The sequence below is a fragment of the Aphis gossypii genome, unplaced genomic scaffold, assembly GCF_020184175.1.
Source record: "Aphis gossypii isolate Hap1 unplaced genomic scaffold, ASM2018417v2 Contig00349, whole genome shotgun sequence".
Taxonomy (NCBI): Eukaryota; Metazoa; Arthropoda; class Insecta; order Hemiptera; family Aphididae; genus Aphis; species Aphis gossypii.
The window spans coordinates 56341-78923 of record NW_026083076.1 but is presented as its reverse complement, the minus strand read 5'-3'; the positions used below and the strand labels follow the sequence as shown (position 1 = coordinate 78923).

The window sequence follows — 22583 nt, the reverse complement described above, 5'->3', positions numbered from 1 at the left end:
AGTTACACATAAAATTAACACTCCTAGGTGCGTTAAATCGATAAATATACGTCCAAATAAGTTACAACATGCATATCAAGATGAAATAGAGAAACAAATAAAAGAAATGAAGGAAGCTAATATTATACGTGATTCGGTATCACCGTTTAATTTTATTTTGGTAGTAGTTAAAAAGAAGAAAGATGCAGAAAAAAAAACAAAAAATGCGAGTATGCGTAGATTTTCGGAAACTTAACGAGGTCATTGAAAACAAAGCGTATGGGTTACCGAATATTCTAGAAATATTGGAGTCATTAGGTTCATCAAAATACTTTTCGACTTTAGACCTTGCGAGCGGTTATCATCAAATAATGGTAGATAATGGGGACACGCATAAAACAGCTTTTTTCACAAAATCAGTCATTACGAATTTTTGAGATTACATTTGGACTTAGTTCACAGCGCCTGCAACGTACAACGGCCATGAAAGTAATTTTAATGGGTTTAGAGGAGTTATGTACGGCGTATCTAGATGACATCGTCGTCCATGGGTCAAGTTTACGCGATCACCAAAATAAATTAGAACAGGTATTCACACGTTTGAGATCGCATAAACTTAAGTTACAGCCAGCGAAATGTGCAATCTTACTTAAAGAGGTGGTATATTTGGGGCATTTGATTAGCGAAAACGGGGTAACATCAGATCCGAATAAATTAAGTTGTATTAAAGATTATCCAAGACCTTTAACTGAGAAGGATGTTAAATCCTTCTTAGGATTACTTAACTATTACCGCCGATTCGTTGACAATTTCGCCAAAATTGCTAAGCCTCTAACGAACTTATTGAAAAAGAACACACCATTCGTATGGACTGACATGTGCGAAGACGCTTTCCAAGAATTAAAAAAAAGCATTAATGAACCCACCTCTGTTAGTATACCACACCCTAACTGGGAAAATGGAAATTTTAACTTAATGATGGATGCAAGTCAATATGCTATTGGGGCCGTCCTTTCACAAGGGAAGGCACCAAAAGATCAACCAGTAATTATGCAAGTAGGACGTTAAATAAGGCAGAAACAAATTACAGTGTAATTTAAAAGGAATTGTTAGCGATAGTGTGGGCAGTTAAATATTTTAGGCCGTACCTATACGGAAAAAAATTTAAAATAATTACTGACCATCGACCATTGACATATTTATTTAATAAAAAAGACGCTTCATCTCAATTAATGCGATGGTGTTTACAACTCGAAGGGTACGATTACGAAATTGTCTATAGAGCGGGACCACAGCACGCAAACGCGGACTGTTTATCACGTATACACATAGTTACAAATAATGAGCCAATTAACGATTTCAATGAATTTAAAAAGGCGGAAAATAAACCGATATTTAATTCTAAAATAAAAGAAATAGAAATATAAGGCAGTATTAAACACTCAAAACACGACGATAACGTAATTTACCTATAACAAGCGATAAAAATAATAACGCCGCACCGGCGATAAAGAGAGATTATTAGTAGTAACAATTTTCTTGGTCATAGTGTTTAATGAAAAGTAATTTTTTTTGTGGTTAAGCAATTAGACAAATTAATAATTTTTACAATTTAAAAAAAATCATTATTATACAGAGATGAACGCAGAACAATATTATAAACGCGATAGCCGAAATTAAATTATTCTGTGTCAGTGAACAAATCAAACAATTTTCAATCATTAGATTAGAAGGGTTAACGACATTGACCTGTTTCGAGCACATACGCGCAATGTTCCGTTTTGTTTTTAAAAACACTGATATAGAAGTAACATATCGTAAAGAACAATGTTTTACGAAAGACGAAAAAAATCAAATAATTAAAGAGTATCATGACACATTTAGGGGGGCACCAATGTACCTCCGTACAATAAAAAGATTAAAATGAAATATCAATGGAGAAATTTTAAAACAAGATGTAAAAAATATATTAAAAAATGCATTATCTGTCAGGGAAACAAATCGGGTAAAAAAACAAAAACAACCTATGTTAACTAACTTTCTACCGTGTGGTATCTACTACGTTTCAAAATATGTTTAGACTAGTAGGACCATTACCCGTAACAAGTTCAGGTAACCTCGTAATTTAACTATACAAGATCAATGCGCGTTATGGCGTACACAGACCTCCACAACGCAACGACCGCGACAGTAGCACAAGCATTTGTAGAATGTTTATATGTATCTATGGTATAAAACGGTTACTATTCTAACAGATTGTGGTATCCAATTTCATCAAATTTGTTTAAAGATGTTTGTAAATTATTAAAATCGAGAAAACTAAAACAACTCCGTGGCACTCCCAGTAGTATATATTTGTATGTTCTGAGCCCTTTTTTACAGGGAGATTTCTTCATTTCAAGGGGGCATTTCTACATGCTCCACCGTGTAACAAAATTCTCAAAACCCTAATGTATGTTCTGAGCACCTTTTTTTACAATGAGATTTCTACACACGTTCACTGTGTAACAAAAAAAATCTCAATTATTTTTGTTTAAATGTTACGCGCTAACTCAGATTTACCGTGTAACACAATATGGTGTTAACATATATATTGTCCACCTACTGAAATAATTATTTCAAGAAAAGAACGCAAAATTATTAAATAAACTTTTTATTATTATAAATTGTATTTACACAAGTTTTCTTACTTCTCTAGTAAAGGTACATATTCTACAATACGATCATGAATCAATAAACAATAAGCAGTTACACCTGTAAGCGATTCTGAAGCTTCAATTTCTAATTGTACATCCACTGCTGAGGCTGTGGCTGAATCGTTCTGTTTCGAAGTATCAATGACTATAATTGGGGCGTTTGAAAGAAAAGTAGAAGGACTCAATATCGGATTTCGTATACTTTTTTCATAGTACGATCTTGAAATGATGTATACATATCATATAATAAGGTAAAATTATTTTTGTAAAATCTAAATTCAAATTATCGTACGGATAAGCTATTGAGTTCAGAAATACTCTAACGTTTGTTAGATTACAATGATCAAAATACTACAGTCTTTTTCTAACGTATTTTTACGCCCTTTTTTGCAATCCGATTATTATAATCGCGGTTTTTCTAATTTCGATGCAGTTTTCAAATTCCATACAACTTTTTTAGCGGTTCCTAGTTCAAGATATCAAAAGTTTCAAAAGATCTGAAGGAATAAACAAACTTTTTTCTTTTTCTACAAGTTTCAATAATTTCAACCTTTCTCCATCGTCAACAGTAATATGCGGAACCTTCCATACTATTTTGTTTAAAGTAACTTTTGGCTGTTGTAGTATTTATACCACTTTTCAATTTTAATGCATTTAAATCATATGACTTCGAGTTAATATTAATTCAATCTAGAATTAACTAATATTTTTCTATAGTCTTCAAAAAACCTAGCCATATTTCAATGGAATGCAAGCACTAAATTCACCTTTATCATTTGCTGATTGTGTTGCGTTTTTAAAATTCCAGCCAGAAGAATTTTCATAACAATTAAGTTGTCTGGTGTACCGATAAGTATCCTTTCAACGAGCTAGTGATTCCAAGAACACGCGTGCTATCAATTCTATACCATTCATTTCCACCGTATTTGTTCAAAGAGATAAGAGTAACCGTTATTAGATAGTTTAACTTTGTCAGGTTCCGAAAACATTCCTTCCAGAAAAATAAAGCTTTCGTGTAGATACGGTAATAAACATCTGTTTGCTGAATTGATATACGTATTTCGTCGTTATTATTAAATGATGTAGTATACGGTGTGTATGAATGATATTCAATTTTTGTTATTTTAGAATCCGTTTCATACCGCGAACTTATATCTAAAATATCACTTTCAGGCATTTTGCTTTAATTGATAACCTAGAGCTTGTAAAATTTTTTATTTGTCAACGTCAATTTTTTTACTTTTTTGATGTTACCGGTACTCCTTTAGTCTTATGACTAGTTGAACTGATCCGAAGTAGCGGATTTATATTGAATTTTAATCCCATATCAAGATCCGTACGTTTAATATGTAACACGATTGTCAATGCCTCACCAAAATAATATCAATCGGATTCTGATCTTGATCAACTAGCTGAACGGTTATCGAATCAATATTTGTTTTATTCAATTTGTAATATATTAAATTTGGCGGTGTCTGAATTACTTTAGATCCTGCCTCTCTCACTCGGGAAAAATTCGTAAATCGAATGACTTTGTAGATGGTTGTTGAATGATCCTTGAGCTATATTACACATTACTTTTATAGAATTAATTGTGTTTAAATTTACTGCTTTTTCCGATCGATGAATTGCATACTCTGGTTTGTATTGTCTTTGTCAAAACCAAATACAGGTGCCTATACTAAATGGAATCTCAAAGTGTAGTATTCCCATTACATTTTTATATATGATCTGAAATCATTAGGATCAACCGAAATATCGAATGTTAATTTGGTTAGTTTTCACTATTATAGTCATCTATTTGCTTCTTAACTCATTGATTATATCTTCAATTTCATAACATCCCTCTTCCAATTTAATATAACACATCATAGGAGTATTATTGTTTTCATCGTCAACTATTTGTATAGAAAATTTATTATTATTTTCATTAATATTTGGGAATGAATTAAATGACTGTAAACATAACAAAGCTATTTCTGAATCCTCGTAAAGGTTTATAGACGGAAAATAATTTACGGATAATATGGTAGCATTCCAGTTAAACTTAAAGTAAACTGACTCGTACATTACAATCTAAGATATAAATTTAATAATGAGATCCGTGACGTTTAATATGCAGAACAACTGTCAACGTCTCGTTAAAATTGTCATTGGATTATTGTTTTGGTCAACTAACTGAACAGTTATTAAATTAATATCTGTTTTGTTTAATCTGTAATATATAAGGTTTGACGGAGATTGAACAACCTTTGTTCCTGTTCTCCCACTCGGGAAAAACTCATATATCGAATGACTTTGAAGTTGGTTGTTGAATGACCCATGTGCTATATTGCACAATACTTTTATAGAGTTAATCGTGTTTAAATTGACCGCTTTATCCGATCGACGAGCTTCATGAAACGGTCCACATCTTATTTTTTTAAACCCAAAAACAGGTGCTATACTATGTGGAGTATTGAACTGAAGTATTCCATTACATTTTATATACGTTTTAAAATCAACAGGATCAATACGTACACTGAATGTTAGCTGTGTTCCGTAGTTGTTATTAACTTGGGAAACTCTTTTGCAATTTTATTGTTAATATCTTCTATTTCATAGCCTCCTTCTCCAAACAAAATCAAGTGTGTAATTTATATTTATTTCTCTTTGAAGGAATTACTTCTATTTTCAGTCGGTTATTAATTGCATTTATAATATTTGGAAATGAATTGAACGTTTGCAAAGAACAAAGCTATTTCTGAATCCTCGTAAACATTTAGAGATGGAAAATAATTTGCAGTCAATACAGTCGACTTTCCAGTTAAACTTAGTGTAAGAGATTCATGCATTGTAAAAATTCAAGACATAAATGTCCACAGTTGAATGTATTAAAGTCTTGATAGTTAGAATAGTTATATACTATTTTAAACTTTTTAAAATAACGTTGTAATTCAATTGGTGGAGGTAAATCGCCAAACTATCGAAATATATGACTTTATCTTTATTTTTATGAAACGCTACCCAATGGCTCCCGTCACCTGAAGATATGTCTAAGTTTAATATGCCACATTCAATGACGTGCGGTTTTTTAGGCAAGCTATCACGTGAAAAGACTCCACGGAAATGATTGATTTTCAACTTTCTTACGTATTTTATAATATCTTGGGTCGAAAGCGGTCTGTCAGGTAGCGTAATCTTATTATTTTTTTTTTCTCAACCCATTATTGTTTAAATATAAACCATTGCCTTTTTTACTTTTTGAATTTGAATTGCGTTGTACACACTAGCGCCTCCAGACATTAAGCTACCAAGTGCTGACAATCCTGCAAATATAGGTATTAAGGGAACTACACCTCCTGACTGTCCTGGGATGGGAATCAACCTTTTACCACTATTCTTTTTCTTCGAGGTTCTTTTTTCTTCGCAGTTAGCATACTATTGTTTTTTGTAATACGTTTTCCGTTTACCTTTACAACCCATACTATTTTCTTTTAGCTTTCATTACGTTTGTTACCGCGTACGCAACCAATTTCTCTTTCTAGGAGTGTCTTTTGCTTTTAATTTTCTCAAGCACGATTTTCTAACACTTTATCAGCTTTATGTCTATCGTCTAATTTTTTACTCCTTTCATACACAATATCGTGATCACGATAAGCAGATCAAATGGGTTTATTCTTTTATCACCACGATCTTGTCTTTTTTTTTTTTAATTTCGTGCCAGGACCACAATACTGATAGCTTGAAACATGCTTCAACTGAGAGACTATTTATAAGAGAGTTTACAAATCTTTTGTCAGTCTCGTTTGATTTAACTTACGAGTTGAACGCGTCATCAATAACTGATTAACAATTGAAAATTCTAGAGTATATATAAGAAAAAAAATGGATTTGATTGATCAAAAAGATAAATTAGAGGTTATAAATGTAGATGTTCAGATGGTAAAAAAACCATCAAGACACGGCTCGTTTTTACCTGATACTATACGTGCTATACTAGTCGGTCCCAGTGGTTCAGGAAAAACAAATATAATGTATAATCTGATCACTCATGCAAATGGGTTAAGATTTGAAAATATTTTTATATCTCTAAAACCTCGAATCAGGAAAAATATTTTTATTGAAAAAAATAATAGACGATGTAGAAGGTAATTTTTTTTTCATATTTACAAGCGTTGATAAGGTTATAAAACCGAACTTACTAAGAAAAATTCTATTATAATTTTTGATGATGTTATATGTGGTCCACAATCTGTAATCAGAGAATACTTCAGCATTTGCAGACATTCAGGTGCTAGCTCTGTATTTTATTTTGCGCAAACGTATTCTAAAATACCAAAACAGTTAAGAGATAACTCAAACTTTTTAATAATACTGAAACAAGATGATACAAATTTACGACATATATTTAACGATCATTCGTCTGCAGATATGGATTTCTCAGAATTTCGGAAAATGTCTCATTTCTGTTGGAATCACAGTGATTATGGGTTTTTGGTTATCGATAAAACTCGGGAAATGAATGAAGGAAGATATAGATGCGGTTTCCATACGTTTATTAAATAAATAATTTTTATATATATATATACAGTGTAGTACTGTTATTCCGTACATAGTGCTATCAATAGTCATCCGATACAGTTGTATTGGGTTTATAATTTACAATGAACAAAGAAAAAGCTTTGTTAGAAAATTTAATAGCATCAAAAAAAAATATTAAACGGAAAATAATGGAAATGAAACGTGGTGTTATAGATTCTGACAACTATTACCGTGATGTATTTAAGCCAATAATCGAACCATTAAGTACACGGACAGAAAAAATACTTTATGTAACTCACAACCAACTAAATTAAAAAATAGAAACCATATGCTCTAGTAACGAAGATGATGACGATGAATTAAATTCATCATTTGAACATTTTTCAATAACAAACGTTCTACAATAAAACGATACGATAAATCCTACGGTATGTATTATGATAAAGTCAGTGATTCATATAAAATTGGAAACATACTATAACTTTTAGTCATGGTAACTTACAGCTGCTCGATAAATACTATCCTTGGACTATAGGACTATGGTCTTTATTATGTGAGAAGAAACCGAAAAAAAAACTATAGAAGATATAGAAAACTATTACACACATTTTGAAAACTACTGGAGTTCATTTAAAAAGAAGATGGGAAACCTAAACCTCAAGGTATCATAAATGGTCAGTCGTTGTAAAACCTCTGTATGATCGAATGAAACATGAAGAAAAACAGTTAAACGAACATATAGCTAAAATTAATAACCTTAGATCTCCTCAAATTAACTAAACACCAATTAAGGATCATTTATCTAGTTCGAACGCTAAACGTAGTAATGTTAATGATGATACGACTATGAAAAACGAACCATTTTATTTTAATCCAGAAGCAACAGTTCTATGGTTACAGATCCCGCAGTTGAAATATGTTTAATTTTACTTTAACACCGCAGCCTAAGAAAGGTTCAGGTTTATATAAAGATGTAATACCGCAAACACAATTAGTTTATTATGACGACCAAATGAACTAGTAACTAGATTAAATCTTTTAACATCATCACAAAGTGTTGGTAATACTGGTGTTAATAATGAAATAATATCTATTTTAGAAGAATTACGCGAAAGAAATATTATAGTTTAATGACAAACCTTAGAGAGTATAGCTAATGAGCTTCATCGACCAGCGAGAAAAATATTTCCTAGACGTAGTGTAGTAACGCGGTTTATTGACGACCTCTGGCAAGCTGATTTAATGGATATGCAATCTCATTCTAGACAGAATTATGGTTTTAAATATATATTTAGTTGTCATAGACACATATAGTAAGTACGTTTGGGTGGAAGCGTTGAAAAATAAAACATCAAGGAATGTACAAATGGTATGTTTATATATTGAAAAAAGCTCATCCAAAATTGTTACAAAACAGATAATGGTACAGAATTTTATAATATTCAATTTCAAATTTAATGAAAAAATATAAATTAAACATTACAGTTCATACAGTGTTATTAAGTGTTCGATGGCTGAACGTGTCATACAAACTCTTAAAAATAATATATATAAACATTTTACTGCAACAGGTACATGGAATTGGTATAATACAATATCGAAAATTATGTATAACTATAATAACACAAAACATAGAACAATCAAATGTACACCGAATGAAGCTCGAGCGGATACAAACAAAATTAAATTTAATACACAATTTAATGATACATTATACAAACCAAAATTAAAAGTTAATGACAAAGTAAGAATATCTAAGTATAAACATATATTTAGTAAAGGATATACACCAAATTGGACAACGGAAATATTTACAGTTTCAAAAGTTTTACAGACAAATCCAGTAACTTATCAACTAAAAGATGGATCAGACAATATAATCTTAGGTGGTTTTTACGAGCAGGAAATTAAATTAACTGATTTTCCAGACACTTTCCTCGTTGAACGTATTATAAAAAAGTTGGTAATAAATGTTTGTTAAATGGCTAGGTTTCGATTCGAGTCAAAATTCATGGATAACATCATCAGATATTTTAAAATAAAGATTTTTTTTTTTTTTTTTTTTTTTTTTTTAATGTATGACACATTTTTATAATAAAAAATATTATATTATACAAATTTTTTTATCAAGTAAAATTAATTATTTCACATGCTCTCCTAGTACTCCGTAGTCTATTTTAAAAAACTTAATATATCCACAATTGATATAAACAAAAGCGCTATATAGTAATAAATTTATTCAATGAAAAAATAATAAAGCTGTTGTGTAATACCGCTCCTAGTGCTAAATTTATTCAATAAAAAATAATAAAGCTGTTGAATTTGTATAATATTTCGCTAAATAACGCTGTATATACCTACTGATTGTTGAATCATTAAGTTTTTAATTAAATTATCTTGTGAGTTTGTAATGACCATACGCCAATGTATTTATCCCATCATTCATTATATATCTTTTATCGTCATTAGCACTGAGAACAAGCTTGTTCATTGTTTTTGAATGAACAACATGTTTATTCGATTGAATGAAATTCATGTTTCTGTGAGATTGTTTTTTCTCAACAGGTCTATGGTTGATAAAAGCATTTAATATCTCTATGTAATCAATAAATTTCATATGATTTTTTATTACATATTTTTTTACACCTTTGCTTTTTTTTCTACAGTATCATCTATGGTTTTATAAGCGTATAATTTCGGTCTCAATGAAATGAATTCTTTAAGAATTATTGATTTAAGTTCGTCTTTGAAGAATCCTGGTTGGCTTTTATGAATTTCACTAAAGCAATAATGGTCTTAGGATAATTAGATGTGTCAAAATATGGCAATAAATCATTTTTTAAATCATCGAAAAATTTTTCGTTTGAATGCTATATACCAAGAATCTGTATCCGAATATAAAGAACTAATTTTTCTACCATATTTCTTTTCATTACATTATAATGAAAATCATACATAAATTTTTGAAACGTCTAAAATTGCAGATCCTACATAAATCGCCTTATCGAATTTAATAGTTTCCTTATGTTGATGAATAGCCATAAGATTCCTAGAGTATATAGTTCTATCTTAAAATTAGTTTTTGCCATTAATTTATTAGCTTTTTTTTCTGACGAAATCAGTTTTATAGAAATCTTGTTCGAACATTCTCCATACATTTTCCAAAAACACTATTAATTAAAAGCTTCCAGAATTCTTTTTCAAACTCGTTTTTAGCTTCTGTTCTCATTTTAGTACATAATTCAATGTACGATGCCATCAATTCTTTTGGAGAAATCGGATAGCTCGATGAATTTTTACAAGTTTAAGACCGTGAGAAATCGCTTGTTTTAAATTTTTGTAATGAACAATATAGTTTTTTTTCGGTAATAGTGTAGTTAACAATTTCTTAACATTAGAATTTGGTGGACATTCGTTTAACGGTAAAAACGGGAAATCATTATGAGTTTTATATGCAAATTTTTAGGGTAGTCGACATCAACTTCTAATATATATCCAACTTCAGAATCATCAGCAATTTTAGTTACGTCTATATTTAAGTCATCAACCCATTCAAAATCTTTAAAAGGTAATTCTGTTAACATAGACTTTCCATATAAATTTACACAATCAAGATATGTTAACCATGTAATCGGTTCGTTAGAATTATAATTCAATCCTTCAATATTTGGTATATTTGCTTTAGCATACCTTTTAGTTGATTGAGTTATTCCCCCACGAATTGAGTTCTCGATAAACAAAAGCATGTTAGGACATTTTAACCTTCTAATTCGATCTTAGTATATTTAAGCATACAGTCATACGCAAATCCTGGAGCAGTCATATAATAAGCAGGATCTCGCTCAAGAGTAGATAAACATAAGTCTCTGAAATTTTCAAACACATCAGCTAGTATAGCAACATCAGTTTTTAAATAATGATCACTGTATTCACCTAATGTCTTTATATTAAACACGTTCCATACATTTTTCGCATGTATATAATCGTCATCAGTAATATTTTCATCGGTTAGAGTGCTATAAAATTTAAGCTTTGAAGGTAAAAAGAATCATTAAGTTTACTCCAACTATCAACATATTCATAAGGGAAGACTCCTTTTCGTGTAACTAAATCTAACACTTCAATAGAAAATATTTTAATAGTTTCTCTAAACCTCGACTTATCTTCCGATAAATTTTTTGCTAGTTTACTTAATTTTTCAGCCATAAAACGGTATGTATCAACAAACTTTATGTTAAATTTTGGCGCGATTGCTTTACTAAATGATATATATTTTTCACAGATGAATTAGGTATAACATGAATATCTTATCGTTACATCCAAGTTCTCGAATTATAAAGTGACTGTCATATGCTAGATTATGAAAGAAGATTGGTACAAATGATGGATTAGTTAGCTGAAAATTACATTTTACACAAATACATCGTCTGTAATTTCCAGTTATATGACAGTGATCTCGAACTTTTAACAAATATTATCTTTAAAAGTTAATAAACATTTTTCACAAACCTTAGCTTTTTGAAAATTTTTTTTTCTTTTAAAGTCAATTCGTTAATTGGTAAATTAGTTTTATAAATATCATTAATTTTATTTCCTATAATTATCATACTATTCATAAATTTTTTGCGGCATTTTTACCTCTGTATATTACTACTTTTCTAGGAATTTCAAACTTTTTTATTAATTTTTTCGAAATATATTATAGTCAACTTTTACATAAACCCCGTAACTCATAAGTTTATGTAAATGTGTGATATGAGTTTTTTTTTTTTTTGTTACCATTTTGAAAGAATTTATCAGGTGTTTAGGGTTTAAAATACATTCGAAGTCAGCGTACATAACAATTGGGATTCGTTGAGTATTTTTATAGTTTTTGAAATATATGAAATCGTCATCTCCTTTTTCAAACATTATAGGTCTTCCTAATTTATTTTAATACACATTTCTTTATGTCTAATTAATCCTGTTTCACCCCAAAGTTTGCTTTTACACGGTTTATTCCAAAACTTGTAAAACATCTCTTACATATAATCAATTTTGAACAATTTTTAGTTCTTTGGCTTCTAATAAACCTCGAGAAGTTGTTAATATAACAATAATGAGCTGTATTATTATCACCAAATAGAAAAAGATCAAAATGATTTTTTTTTTTTTCAATATTAGTTATACGTAATGGGTAAATTACATTATTATCATCTAAGCTGTAAATATTTATTGATACATTGTTTATTTTTTCAAATTTTTTTAACTGAGTTATGGTGTTGGAAAATCGATGCATTTAAAATTAAACCCACTTTTTTTTCTAACATACCAAAATATTTTTGTTAAACCGAGATTTATTCAAACGATTATCGTACTTACTTAGTATTGAATACTTGAAACATTCGTTATCGTTATTTTTTACATTAATAACTGCTTTTTTTTTTTTTATGACTAGGTAAATCTAAATATGTTTTTCCTCCTTTAAGAGGATTAACTGTATTAATTCGTAATTGTATACAATCTATAGATTTAAGTGACCAGCCTGATTTTTTTGATATAAACTGTTCTTCCTCAGATAATAGTTTGTTAAACATTTTGTTTAATAAGCTATTAAAATTGGATGATTTGCATGCTAATACGTTTGTTGTTTTAAATGACATATCTTGTACTTCATTCGTTAATAGTTGTTCATACATGCTATCAACATGTAAATTAAATTTAATTGTCGACTGCTGGCTTGATTGTGTTACCTAGAAATTAACATTTCAGAAACATAACTAAAAAATACATAGTAGTCTATTATTTCTTCCTTGTTTTTAACAATAAACGTTCTCGAACAGTTTTTAAATCGTTCAATTTCAACAAGTTCACCTAAACAGCTGATTCCATCCGTCTACGTTTAGTAATTGTATTTCTTTTCATTATGTAACTGTAAATAAATTTATATTAAAAAAAAAAAAAATAATAATAATATTACATTAATTGTTCATATTCATATTCATATTCATATTCATTTCATTATATTATTTAATGTATATTATTATATGATAAATATAGCAAAGTTTTAGAATAGTTTTAGTCTAGATTCAAAGATTCTAATTGTTTGTGCAGCGAATTTAAACAATTGCGTATATTTAATTCAGATTTAAATAATGCATATTGTGATTTTTCATAGTTAAGTTTAAGTTGTTTTTTTTTCATCTTTAATTTTTTAATAATTTGGTTTATTATTCTTATTTTTTCTTTGTGTATCTTTCTTTCTTCGTCTGCATCGGTAAAATTTGTTTCACGCCCGTTCATACATTTCTTCAATTCGTAGTTTGATGAACGTAGATGATTCCATTTTATTATTTTTATTTTTGAAACTGTAAATGGTAATATTTTATTCAATAATTAATATACAGTAGAAGCCTATTATTAGAAACACGGATTATTGATACAATCACGTTATTGAAACAAAATATACCGGACGGATCATCCGTATATTAGAACATTTAAAATAAATCGATTATTGAAACAGTACATCGGTTATTGAATCAATTAGACGAAGGTTAGTTAACCTGTGTTTCCGCTGCGTGTGGCTAAAACATGCGGAAAACATGTATCTCTGGTGATCTTTGAACTATGTAAATATAACCAGGTGTTTCCGCTGAGTCAAAGCTAACATTTGGCGGAAAGAACATGTTTTTCTGATCTCTGGTCTATTGCTTACAATGCAGGTGTATTACTTAAATTAATACACATTTTCTACCTGATTTAATAATATAATGTAATAAAATATAATGCAGGTGCATTGGAGGTTTACTACAAATCTAACAAATCGCTTATTAGAAACAATCGGTTAATTGACACATTTCACTTTGGTCTCAAAGTGTTTCTTTCTAATATTTATTTTTATTTATTTAAAATAAGCGGCTTCTACTGTACTTTTGTAATTCAACGATAAATCACAGTCATCAAACGTGATCGGATTTGGTTTATACGAACGCTTGTTGAACGATAATAATGGTAAACGATACGATATTATTTTCTTCCTTTATATGTTATATTCAACTCGTATTATGCGATAAATTTTTACAGCACAGTTAAAATATTAATAAGAATGTTGAACGTAAACATAGATACAAGTACCTACATAGTATTTTTTCAAACTTATGTGATTAAATGTATAATCACGTTCAACATTAATTGTATCTTTCACATTATAGATTTCAACGTTAATAATATAATCATATGAATTCATAGTTTTTGTAAACATAATAAGTTTTAATAGTTGTCATTTCATTCTTTTTTTACGAAATATAATACATTATTTGAAATTTATACAACATTTTGTAGGTAGTAATTAAAATATAATATCTTGTAAGAATTATATTAACAATGTTCGTATATATAAAGCGTATAATTATAATAATAATAATAACCTTAAAGTGTTTAAATATAATAGGGGTAGATAAATATGGTTTCGATTAAGGAAAAAAAAATAATAATAATTAATAATAAATGTTATTTTAAACTGTGTATAATGTTTATCGTTAAAAGAATAGTAGCGATTTTAATATTTATTTTACTATCATTATTCAACAGCGTTTTTACAATAAACTAAATAACAATATAATTAACGTTTTAAAATGTATACATCTTAGAAAAAATTGTTTTATCGTTAGTTAAAATTTTAATGATGAGATATATTTCTCATCATATCTAAAACAAAAAAACTTGAATATGTTACGGGTACAGGTACGACGTCAATACTAGCAGGGAATGGGTTACTTTCTAAACAAACTCCTTTTGTTAAAAACCGACCACATAATATACATTTTGTATAATAACAATAATCTTTAAACGCTTCTATATCTTTAAATCGAACAAACTGGTATATAGAATTGTAATAAGTTTGAAAAACGCCAGATCTTTCATCATGATAACATGCACTGCTACACAATTTTAATTATTATAACATTAGTATTATGAAAAATATTTTTTAATTATTATTGCATTTCAATTTTCTGATCTTTTTGCACATTGTTTTCTTTGTGATCTTTTATTGATAAAATAGAAACTGCGCCAGGAATGGCATATATATACTACTACTATGCATTTTTGTTTTGAATTAAACTTTAATGCATGAGTAATAACAAAAAAACAGGTAATATTTTTTAATAATATACTTTATTGTCTGACTCTGTACATTATTAATTGACTAACCTAACCATAGAGTGTCGTCTAAAGACTGTAAAAATAAGAGTTGATTTAGATAATTGGATGTTAATCGATTCCGTTGTTTGCTTAAAGTTAATCCTGCCTTAGAAAATAATCTTTCGCTGGGGACAGACGTCGCAACAGGTACTAGATATTTAATTGCCATCTTTGATAGAATTGGATAAACTTTGCACATATCCTTCCATATAAGTAAAGGATCATCCGACAGTCTGGCATGGCTACTTTTTAGATATAAATTTAATTTGGAGGGAAATTCACTATCCACCAGTAACTGTCCTCTTCCTCTATGGGATTTATGACTGGTGGGTTGTTGAACAAATTTTGCATGATCTTGCCACAAATTGAACGCCTGAGGTTCTTCTACTGATGAAAAATAAAAAAATAAATATTATGCATACATGTTACATCATAGATTTATTTTGTAAATGATAAATTGTATATTCACATTTATTACTTGTGTTGTCTGTATCAGATGAACTTTCACTGGAGCTCATGGTCTGTGTATGTTTGATCTCGTTAAATATGTACCTCAGCATATTAGATAATGCAGAGGGGTCTTTAAAATAAAGTTTTTTAAAACGTGGGTCCAAAACAGTTGCCATACCCAAAAGGTAACAAATTTCTACTGTACTGAAATATTTATCACATTGTAAAATAATGGCAGCTTTTAGCTGAAGTCCCATTTCTTGTTTTGGTTTGAATTCACTAACATTTTTCTGCAGTATATACACCATTGGAATCACCATACTTGTCGTTACATATTTTTGGGCACAAAGTTCCTTTGTGGCAGCTTCTACTGGTCTTAATATATCGATTATATCTGATATATCTTGTATTTCTTTTGCCGATACCATTTCTGGAGCAGAAACATGCCTATGAACAATGTCATTAACAATTTGTTTTAAACATATAAACCTCTCCAACATATAAAATGTACTATTCCAGCGAGTAGGTACTTCTTGAAGCAGTTTTCCATTTCCATTACCCTTAGTTGCCTTTCTAAGGTCGTCACTCGCAAAAACGCTTTGCTTAAACCATCTGACGATATTTTTAACTTTAGAAATTAATGTGGTAAGTTCAGGAACACTTGATATGACATGCTGAGCTACGAGATTTAATGTATGAACAAAACATACAATGTGACGTTCTTTGTCAAATGCTGACTCAATGCCTTTTATCATATTTGCTGCTCCATCTGTGGTAACAGCAACTATACTATTAGTCGATATATTCCATTGATCACACACTTCTAGTAACTTGGAAGCAATGTACTGAGATGTGTGCCTTTCGTTCAGTTCGAAAACGCCCAACAGACCTGAATTTACTGTATAGTTCTGCACAAAATGTATGGTAATGCCAATATGACTCCTTGTCTGTATATCTGTCCATATATCGGTAGTCAATGCAAAGTGTTGAGAATTTTTTAATTTGTCAATAAACATATTTTTCATTGAATCATACAATAAAAATATTCTACGAGAGATTTCCCTCCGACTTGGAATTTTAAAATTTGGTGAAACTACGTTCATCAAATGAACAAAGCCTTTATCTTCAACAATGCTAAGTGGTTGATTATCTTTGCACACCATGTACATTATTGCATGGATAATTTTTTCAGATTTTTGACCGCCTTCTTTGAAAGAACTTAAAAATGCAAATGATTCATTTATTGTTTTTTGTCTTTTAAATGAGCTCATAAATTCGTCAATATTGGTATTAGAAGTAGATGGTCCTGGCACTCCTGGGTCGTCTGGGTTGGTTTCTTGTTGTTCTTCCGATTCAGTACGTTCCACAGAACATACTTTTGTGTTTGCTTTTGCATTATTTTGCTTCACTTTTTGGGAAAAAATATTGCCATGTACATTTTTTAAATGACCATTCAAATTACTAGTGTTACCTAAAAAAAAAAATAATTAAGTTAAATGTTAGATAAAATGTACATTTTTTTTGAGAGCTATAGTTTATTAATTGTGTATTTAAATATTTGCTTTCAAATAGTATTGTACCAAATAATTTTATGTTTTGACTTTGATAGTAATAATATCCATACAAATATAATTATAGCTATGGTACCTAACCACATCACAGAAAAAAAATATTGGTTTAGTTAAAATAACTATATATAAATGTTATATAAAATACTGCGAATAGGTACTCTACCTGATGTTTTGAGTGTCTTTTGACATATATTACATACTGCGGACTGTCTTTTTTGTCAAAAAACTTCCATACATCGCTTCGACTCATTTTGATTGGCAATTATGGCACGCAAAAATCCGATGTTTAGTGTTTACTCAGTACTCAGTAGTCAGTTAACAGTTAACAGTTTAACACTTTACACTTTACTACTTTAGTACATTACACTATTCAATATAACGAGAAATAATAGTGACTATTGTCTATTACAGTTTACAGCATTTACGGCGTTTACAGTGACTTGACGTTGACACTTTACGGCGTTTAGTGTTTACGCAGATAAGACCATAACGATGTTATCGAGACCCGGTTAGGTTAGGTTACGAGACCCGAGACTACGAGAGAGCTGATATGAGATTATAAAAACAGTGTGGCGCAAAATACAATAAACATGAAAACATGTGTGATAACTTTTTCTGCGAGAAAAAATTACAAAAATTTCAAAACATCGATAAAACATCGAAGCAAAACATCGATGTTTTCTTCGATGTATCGTCTATAAAAAAACATCGATAAAATATCGATGTATCGACCATAAACATCGATGTTTTTTGCCCACCTCTAATAATAATGACTTTAGCAAGGGTATATATAGATACTAAGATCATAAATAACTAACTCCAGTTGTTAATTGTCAGATATTATTTATTATTAAATAAACAATTATGTACGTACTTACAAACTAGGCAGTCTTGTAGATACTCAGAGTCTCTTGAATTGGTGTCACATTTACATATATATTACACTATATTTTTCACTATAATATGTTATTTTATTATTACAAGAAAAGTCAAGGAAAGTGTCCCTTATGATACGATTCTTGATCAAATTTGAGATTCTATCAAGGATATATATGAAGACAATGCATTGGCGTGTTTAGAAAAACGAGACATTTGGAATATACGACGTGATTTCCAGTTACACAAAGACCGTCAACATACAAATGATTTCATAAGTGTGGAGTTATGGGTTGAGAAAGTCTAAGGTGTAGACGAGAAGAATCCTGTCTTATATTACAAAGAACAAGGCCAAGATAAATTTGAATATTCAACAAATAAAGTGCAAGAAGATAGTAATGTCATGTTGGTTATTGCAAATGATTTTCAATTAAGTATGTTTGAAAAGTTTGGTAGTGATATTGTATGTATAGATTCAACACATGGAACAAATTTATATGATTTTCATTTAACTATTCTTCTTGTAGTTGACGAGTTTGGGAATGGAATTCCAGCAGCTTTTTGTATATTGATTAAAAAAGATATTGCTACTTGGGTTACGTTTTTTGAAAAACTTCGTGATCGCAGTATTCTTCTTCGGCCAAAAGTTTATATGTCAGATATTGATGACTCGTTTTATAATGCTTGGATAACTATTATGAAACCTGCTGAGATGAGGCTACTATGTACATGGCATGTGGATAGAGCTTAGAGAACAAACCTACAACAGAAAATTAAAATACAAGAGAAGAGAGCCTTGGTATATAAAGGACTAAGAGTTTTATTACAAGAGACAAATGTCGACCGATTTGTTAAGCTTATGGATGGTTTTTTTAGTAGATGTTTATGGTGATGACGATACTAAAGAGTTTGCTTCATATTTTGACAACTTTTATTTGAAACGTGTTAGTGAATGGGTATATTGCTATAGAAAAGCTAGCTTCATAAATACAAATATGTATTTAGAAAGTTTTCATAAAGTTTTCAAATATTATTATTTAGAAGGTCGGAAAAATAAACGTCTTGATACATGTATTGATGTCCCATTAAGATTAATTCGTGACCATTATTTTAAATGGGCAAGAAAATTATGTAAAAGTAAGCCTTCGAAAATGATGGAAGCAGTTTTACTAAGTCATCAAAAGGCAATGAAGGGAGAAGTCAATACATTAACTCAAGTATCTGATAGAATATGGTTTGTCACATCTTTTACTAACTCAAAAATCACCTATGAAGTAGTTAAAATCTTAAATGAGAATAAAGCCTGCTCTGATAGTGACACATGTTTCTGTACTTGTGTTCCATGTAATATTTGTATTCATTCATATTCATGTGAATGTGTTGACTACATCATTAAAAATAATATTTGTAAACATATACATTTTTGCGTACAAACAAGGATATTGTTATATTCAATAATGCATTTGAAGTGGTAGGCCATAATTGTCCGGAAAATAAACGTCCGGAATGATAAATTCACGGAAAATTAAAATTCCGGAACGTAAAATCACGGAACGTAACAATCCGGAATGTAAAACCACGGAACGTTATAATCCGGAATGTAAGAACCCGGAATGGTCGAAGTCCGGAAAATAAATAATCCGGAACGTAAAATCACGGAATGTAATAATCCGGAACGTACAATCTCGGATCGTAATAATCCAGAATGTAAAGCCGCGGAACGTAATAATCCGGAACGTACGATCCCGGAATTTAATATCCCGGACCGTAATATTCCAGAAAGTAAAATTCCGGAATGTAAGATCCCGGAACGTAATATGCCGGAAAAGAATCAGTGATTCCTAAACTTCCACGCCCAATACTACCACTATTATTTTAATGTGATAATATGCATGATAATTAAAATATATTGATAACAGATTGATTTGTATTTATCGCTTTTTCAATTTTTTTAGATAAGTATATTATCAAAAATATTAAAGGCATCCACATTTAAATATTAATTTTCTAGTAAATCAGCTTAATCTTCTTTTAATATATAAAAATATCATGTCACGATGTTAGGCCGGGGCTATACACGGCGTATTCCGCAGCGTTTTTAATTCGACGGAATACGCCGAAGTGTATGAACTCCTACGTAACTGCTTTACCTAGTCAGTGCAGCACATACTATGTGCAGTAGCTAATGTTAAATGTGCAGTAGCAAATTTAGAAGTGTGCAGTACTTATTTTCAGCTTTTATAAATTTGATCAATATTGGTTATCGAAAATTACTAATAAATTATCATAGGTATTGTATTTGTTTAAAATCCTTAACATTAAAAATAATACCGACTACAACATATTCTGGGCGGCTTATAATATATTAAGTATATTAACACAAGCTATTTCGTTAATTTTAAAATGTTAGACAGCAATATAATAGGTATCAAGGACTTTTATAGAAGATTATACTATGAAGTTATATGTGGCATATGCACTACTATAGTCTATGTTCATTATTTTTAAATATTTTGGTGTGGAATTAGGTGTGCAGTAGCAAACTATCTTAATTTTAAGCCCTGGTTGGATAACATTTTATTGTATATTTGATAGGCCGTAAAGTATTTTTCACCCCCCTACTACCACCCGGGGAGGTGCTTAAACGAGATTTTGAGATTTTCGGTGGACATTTTTGTTCATAAATGGTTGCTATTGATTATAAGAGAAATAATTACCTAGTAGAAATTAGTCTTTATTTATTTCTTATTTTTTTAAGAGTTGTCATTTTTTAGGGACTTTTTACCAAGTGCACGGACATCAGCTATCAGCTAGTATATTTTAAATTTAAAACTTACAATATTATATACTTCAATAGCTGATATCGCGCTCTTCGTATCCCGTAAAAAATTACAACTGTTAAAAAAATTGGGATTGTTCAACTCCTTTTGGGTAGCTCTTCAGCCTCCCTGGTAGGACAATGTGCGAAAATTTGATTTGATACATGCTTGAGCCTGATCTGTACGATTAACTAATGGCAACCAAATAATAAATACTAATTTTACTAAGTATTTCTCCTATAACCAATAACAACCAGTTATAAACAAAGTAGGGTATCGATAAAATTTCTAAAAAATTAGTTAGGGTACTCCGTCCCCCTGCGCCCCCCCCCCCCAAGTCGAGCACTGCCTACCAGTGATGTTCTAGAACAATATTTGCCACCCGGGGGCCAGGGCTAACAAATTTCTATGACCTCCACTTTTTGTTGAAAAAATAATTTACCAAATTTCTTACTGTAATAGTAAATTACATATATAGATAAAAATGTACTAAATTTATACACAATTACACACAATATAGGCATAAATAAACTTTAGCTACCCAGCATTTTATTTTTTTACCTATTCCAGTTCCTAATTTGGCAAAATCGAATACTAAATACCTTATTTAAAATATATATAGTACTTTGTTGACTACCGATTTATTATTTTTATTTCATTCAATTTATTCTTATATAATATAGTTTATATGTACCTATGTATAAATTAATAATGACTGAAAAACATACAATTCTAGCATCTGGTTTATGTAGGTATACGAATATGACTATTTACTACCTATATAATAACTGATCTAAAATGCACTTTGTTCCCCTTAAAAAATGGCAACTCTTAACAAACTTATGATTGTCATCTCCTTTTAGGTGTGACTCGCTGCAGTAAGTGAAACTCATCCACCTTGGTGCCTAATGTTCAAAAATTCGATTTGATGCATGCTTGTACATGATCTGCTCGAATAACTAAGGCCTAAGGGAAACCAATAATAAATAAAAACTAATTTCTACTAGGAAATTATTTCTCAACATTTCATTAAAATCGGTCGGCCGTTAGTCGTTACGGAGTAGCCGATCGGATTACGTTTTTGAAAACTCGCGTATTGCGCATTTACGCCCGTCGTTCTCAGATAATTTACAATCTGTACACAATAATTACAACAAGCAAATTAGATGAAAAAAAAACAGAATAAAATAACATGAGTATCGTGTTGAGGAAGAAACCCAGTGGTAACACCTCAATTGTTTTATTTACAACGAAAAAGGTGTTGAATTAATTATTTTTTTAATATCACCGATACTCTATGATTATTTTATATTTATTTTAAAAGAAAATAGTATATACGCAACTTCTATAGTCGGATATTTTATTGCGTTTGACGCAGAGTGACGGCCACGGTTGCCATTCTGTTCCATTACCCGATGCGTCCAGACGCTGCAGGGAAAACATAATATTTCAGTCGTATTAATGAAAACGTTTCGTAATTTAGTGTT

The 22583-nt window shown here is 30.0% G+C and overlaps 1 protein-coding gene and 1 pseudogene across 1 annotated transcript; one reads left to right on the top strand and one right to left on the bottom strand.

Annotated features, from left to right (window-relative positions):
- The first annotated feature begins 360 nt into the window (after positions 1 to 360).
- On the top strand, positions 361 to 1047 carry LOC126553869 (uncharacterized). Its single transcript, XM_050208982.1, has one exon. The coding sequence runs from the start codon at positions 361 to 363 to the stop codon at positions 1045 to 1047; it is 687 nt and encodes a 228-aa protein (XP_050064939.1).
- A 3717-nt stretch (positions 1048 to 4764) lies between these two features.
- LOC126553865 (uncharacterized) lies at positions 4765 to 5509 on the bottom strand (annotated as a pseudogene).
- Positions 5510 to 22583: the final 17074 nt, after the last annotated feature.

Bases quoted from the DNA above. Each gene is read 5' to 3' on its own strand.
- LOC126553869 (XM_050208982.1), top strand. From the start codon at position 361: ATGGGGACACGCATAAAACAGCTTTTTTCACAAAATCAGTCATTACGA.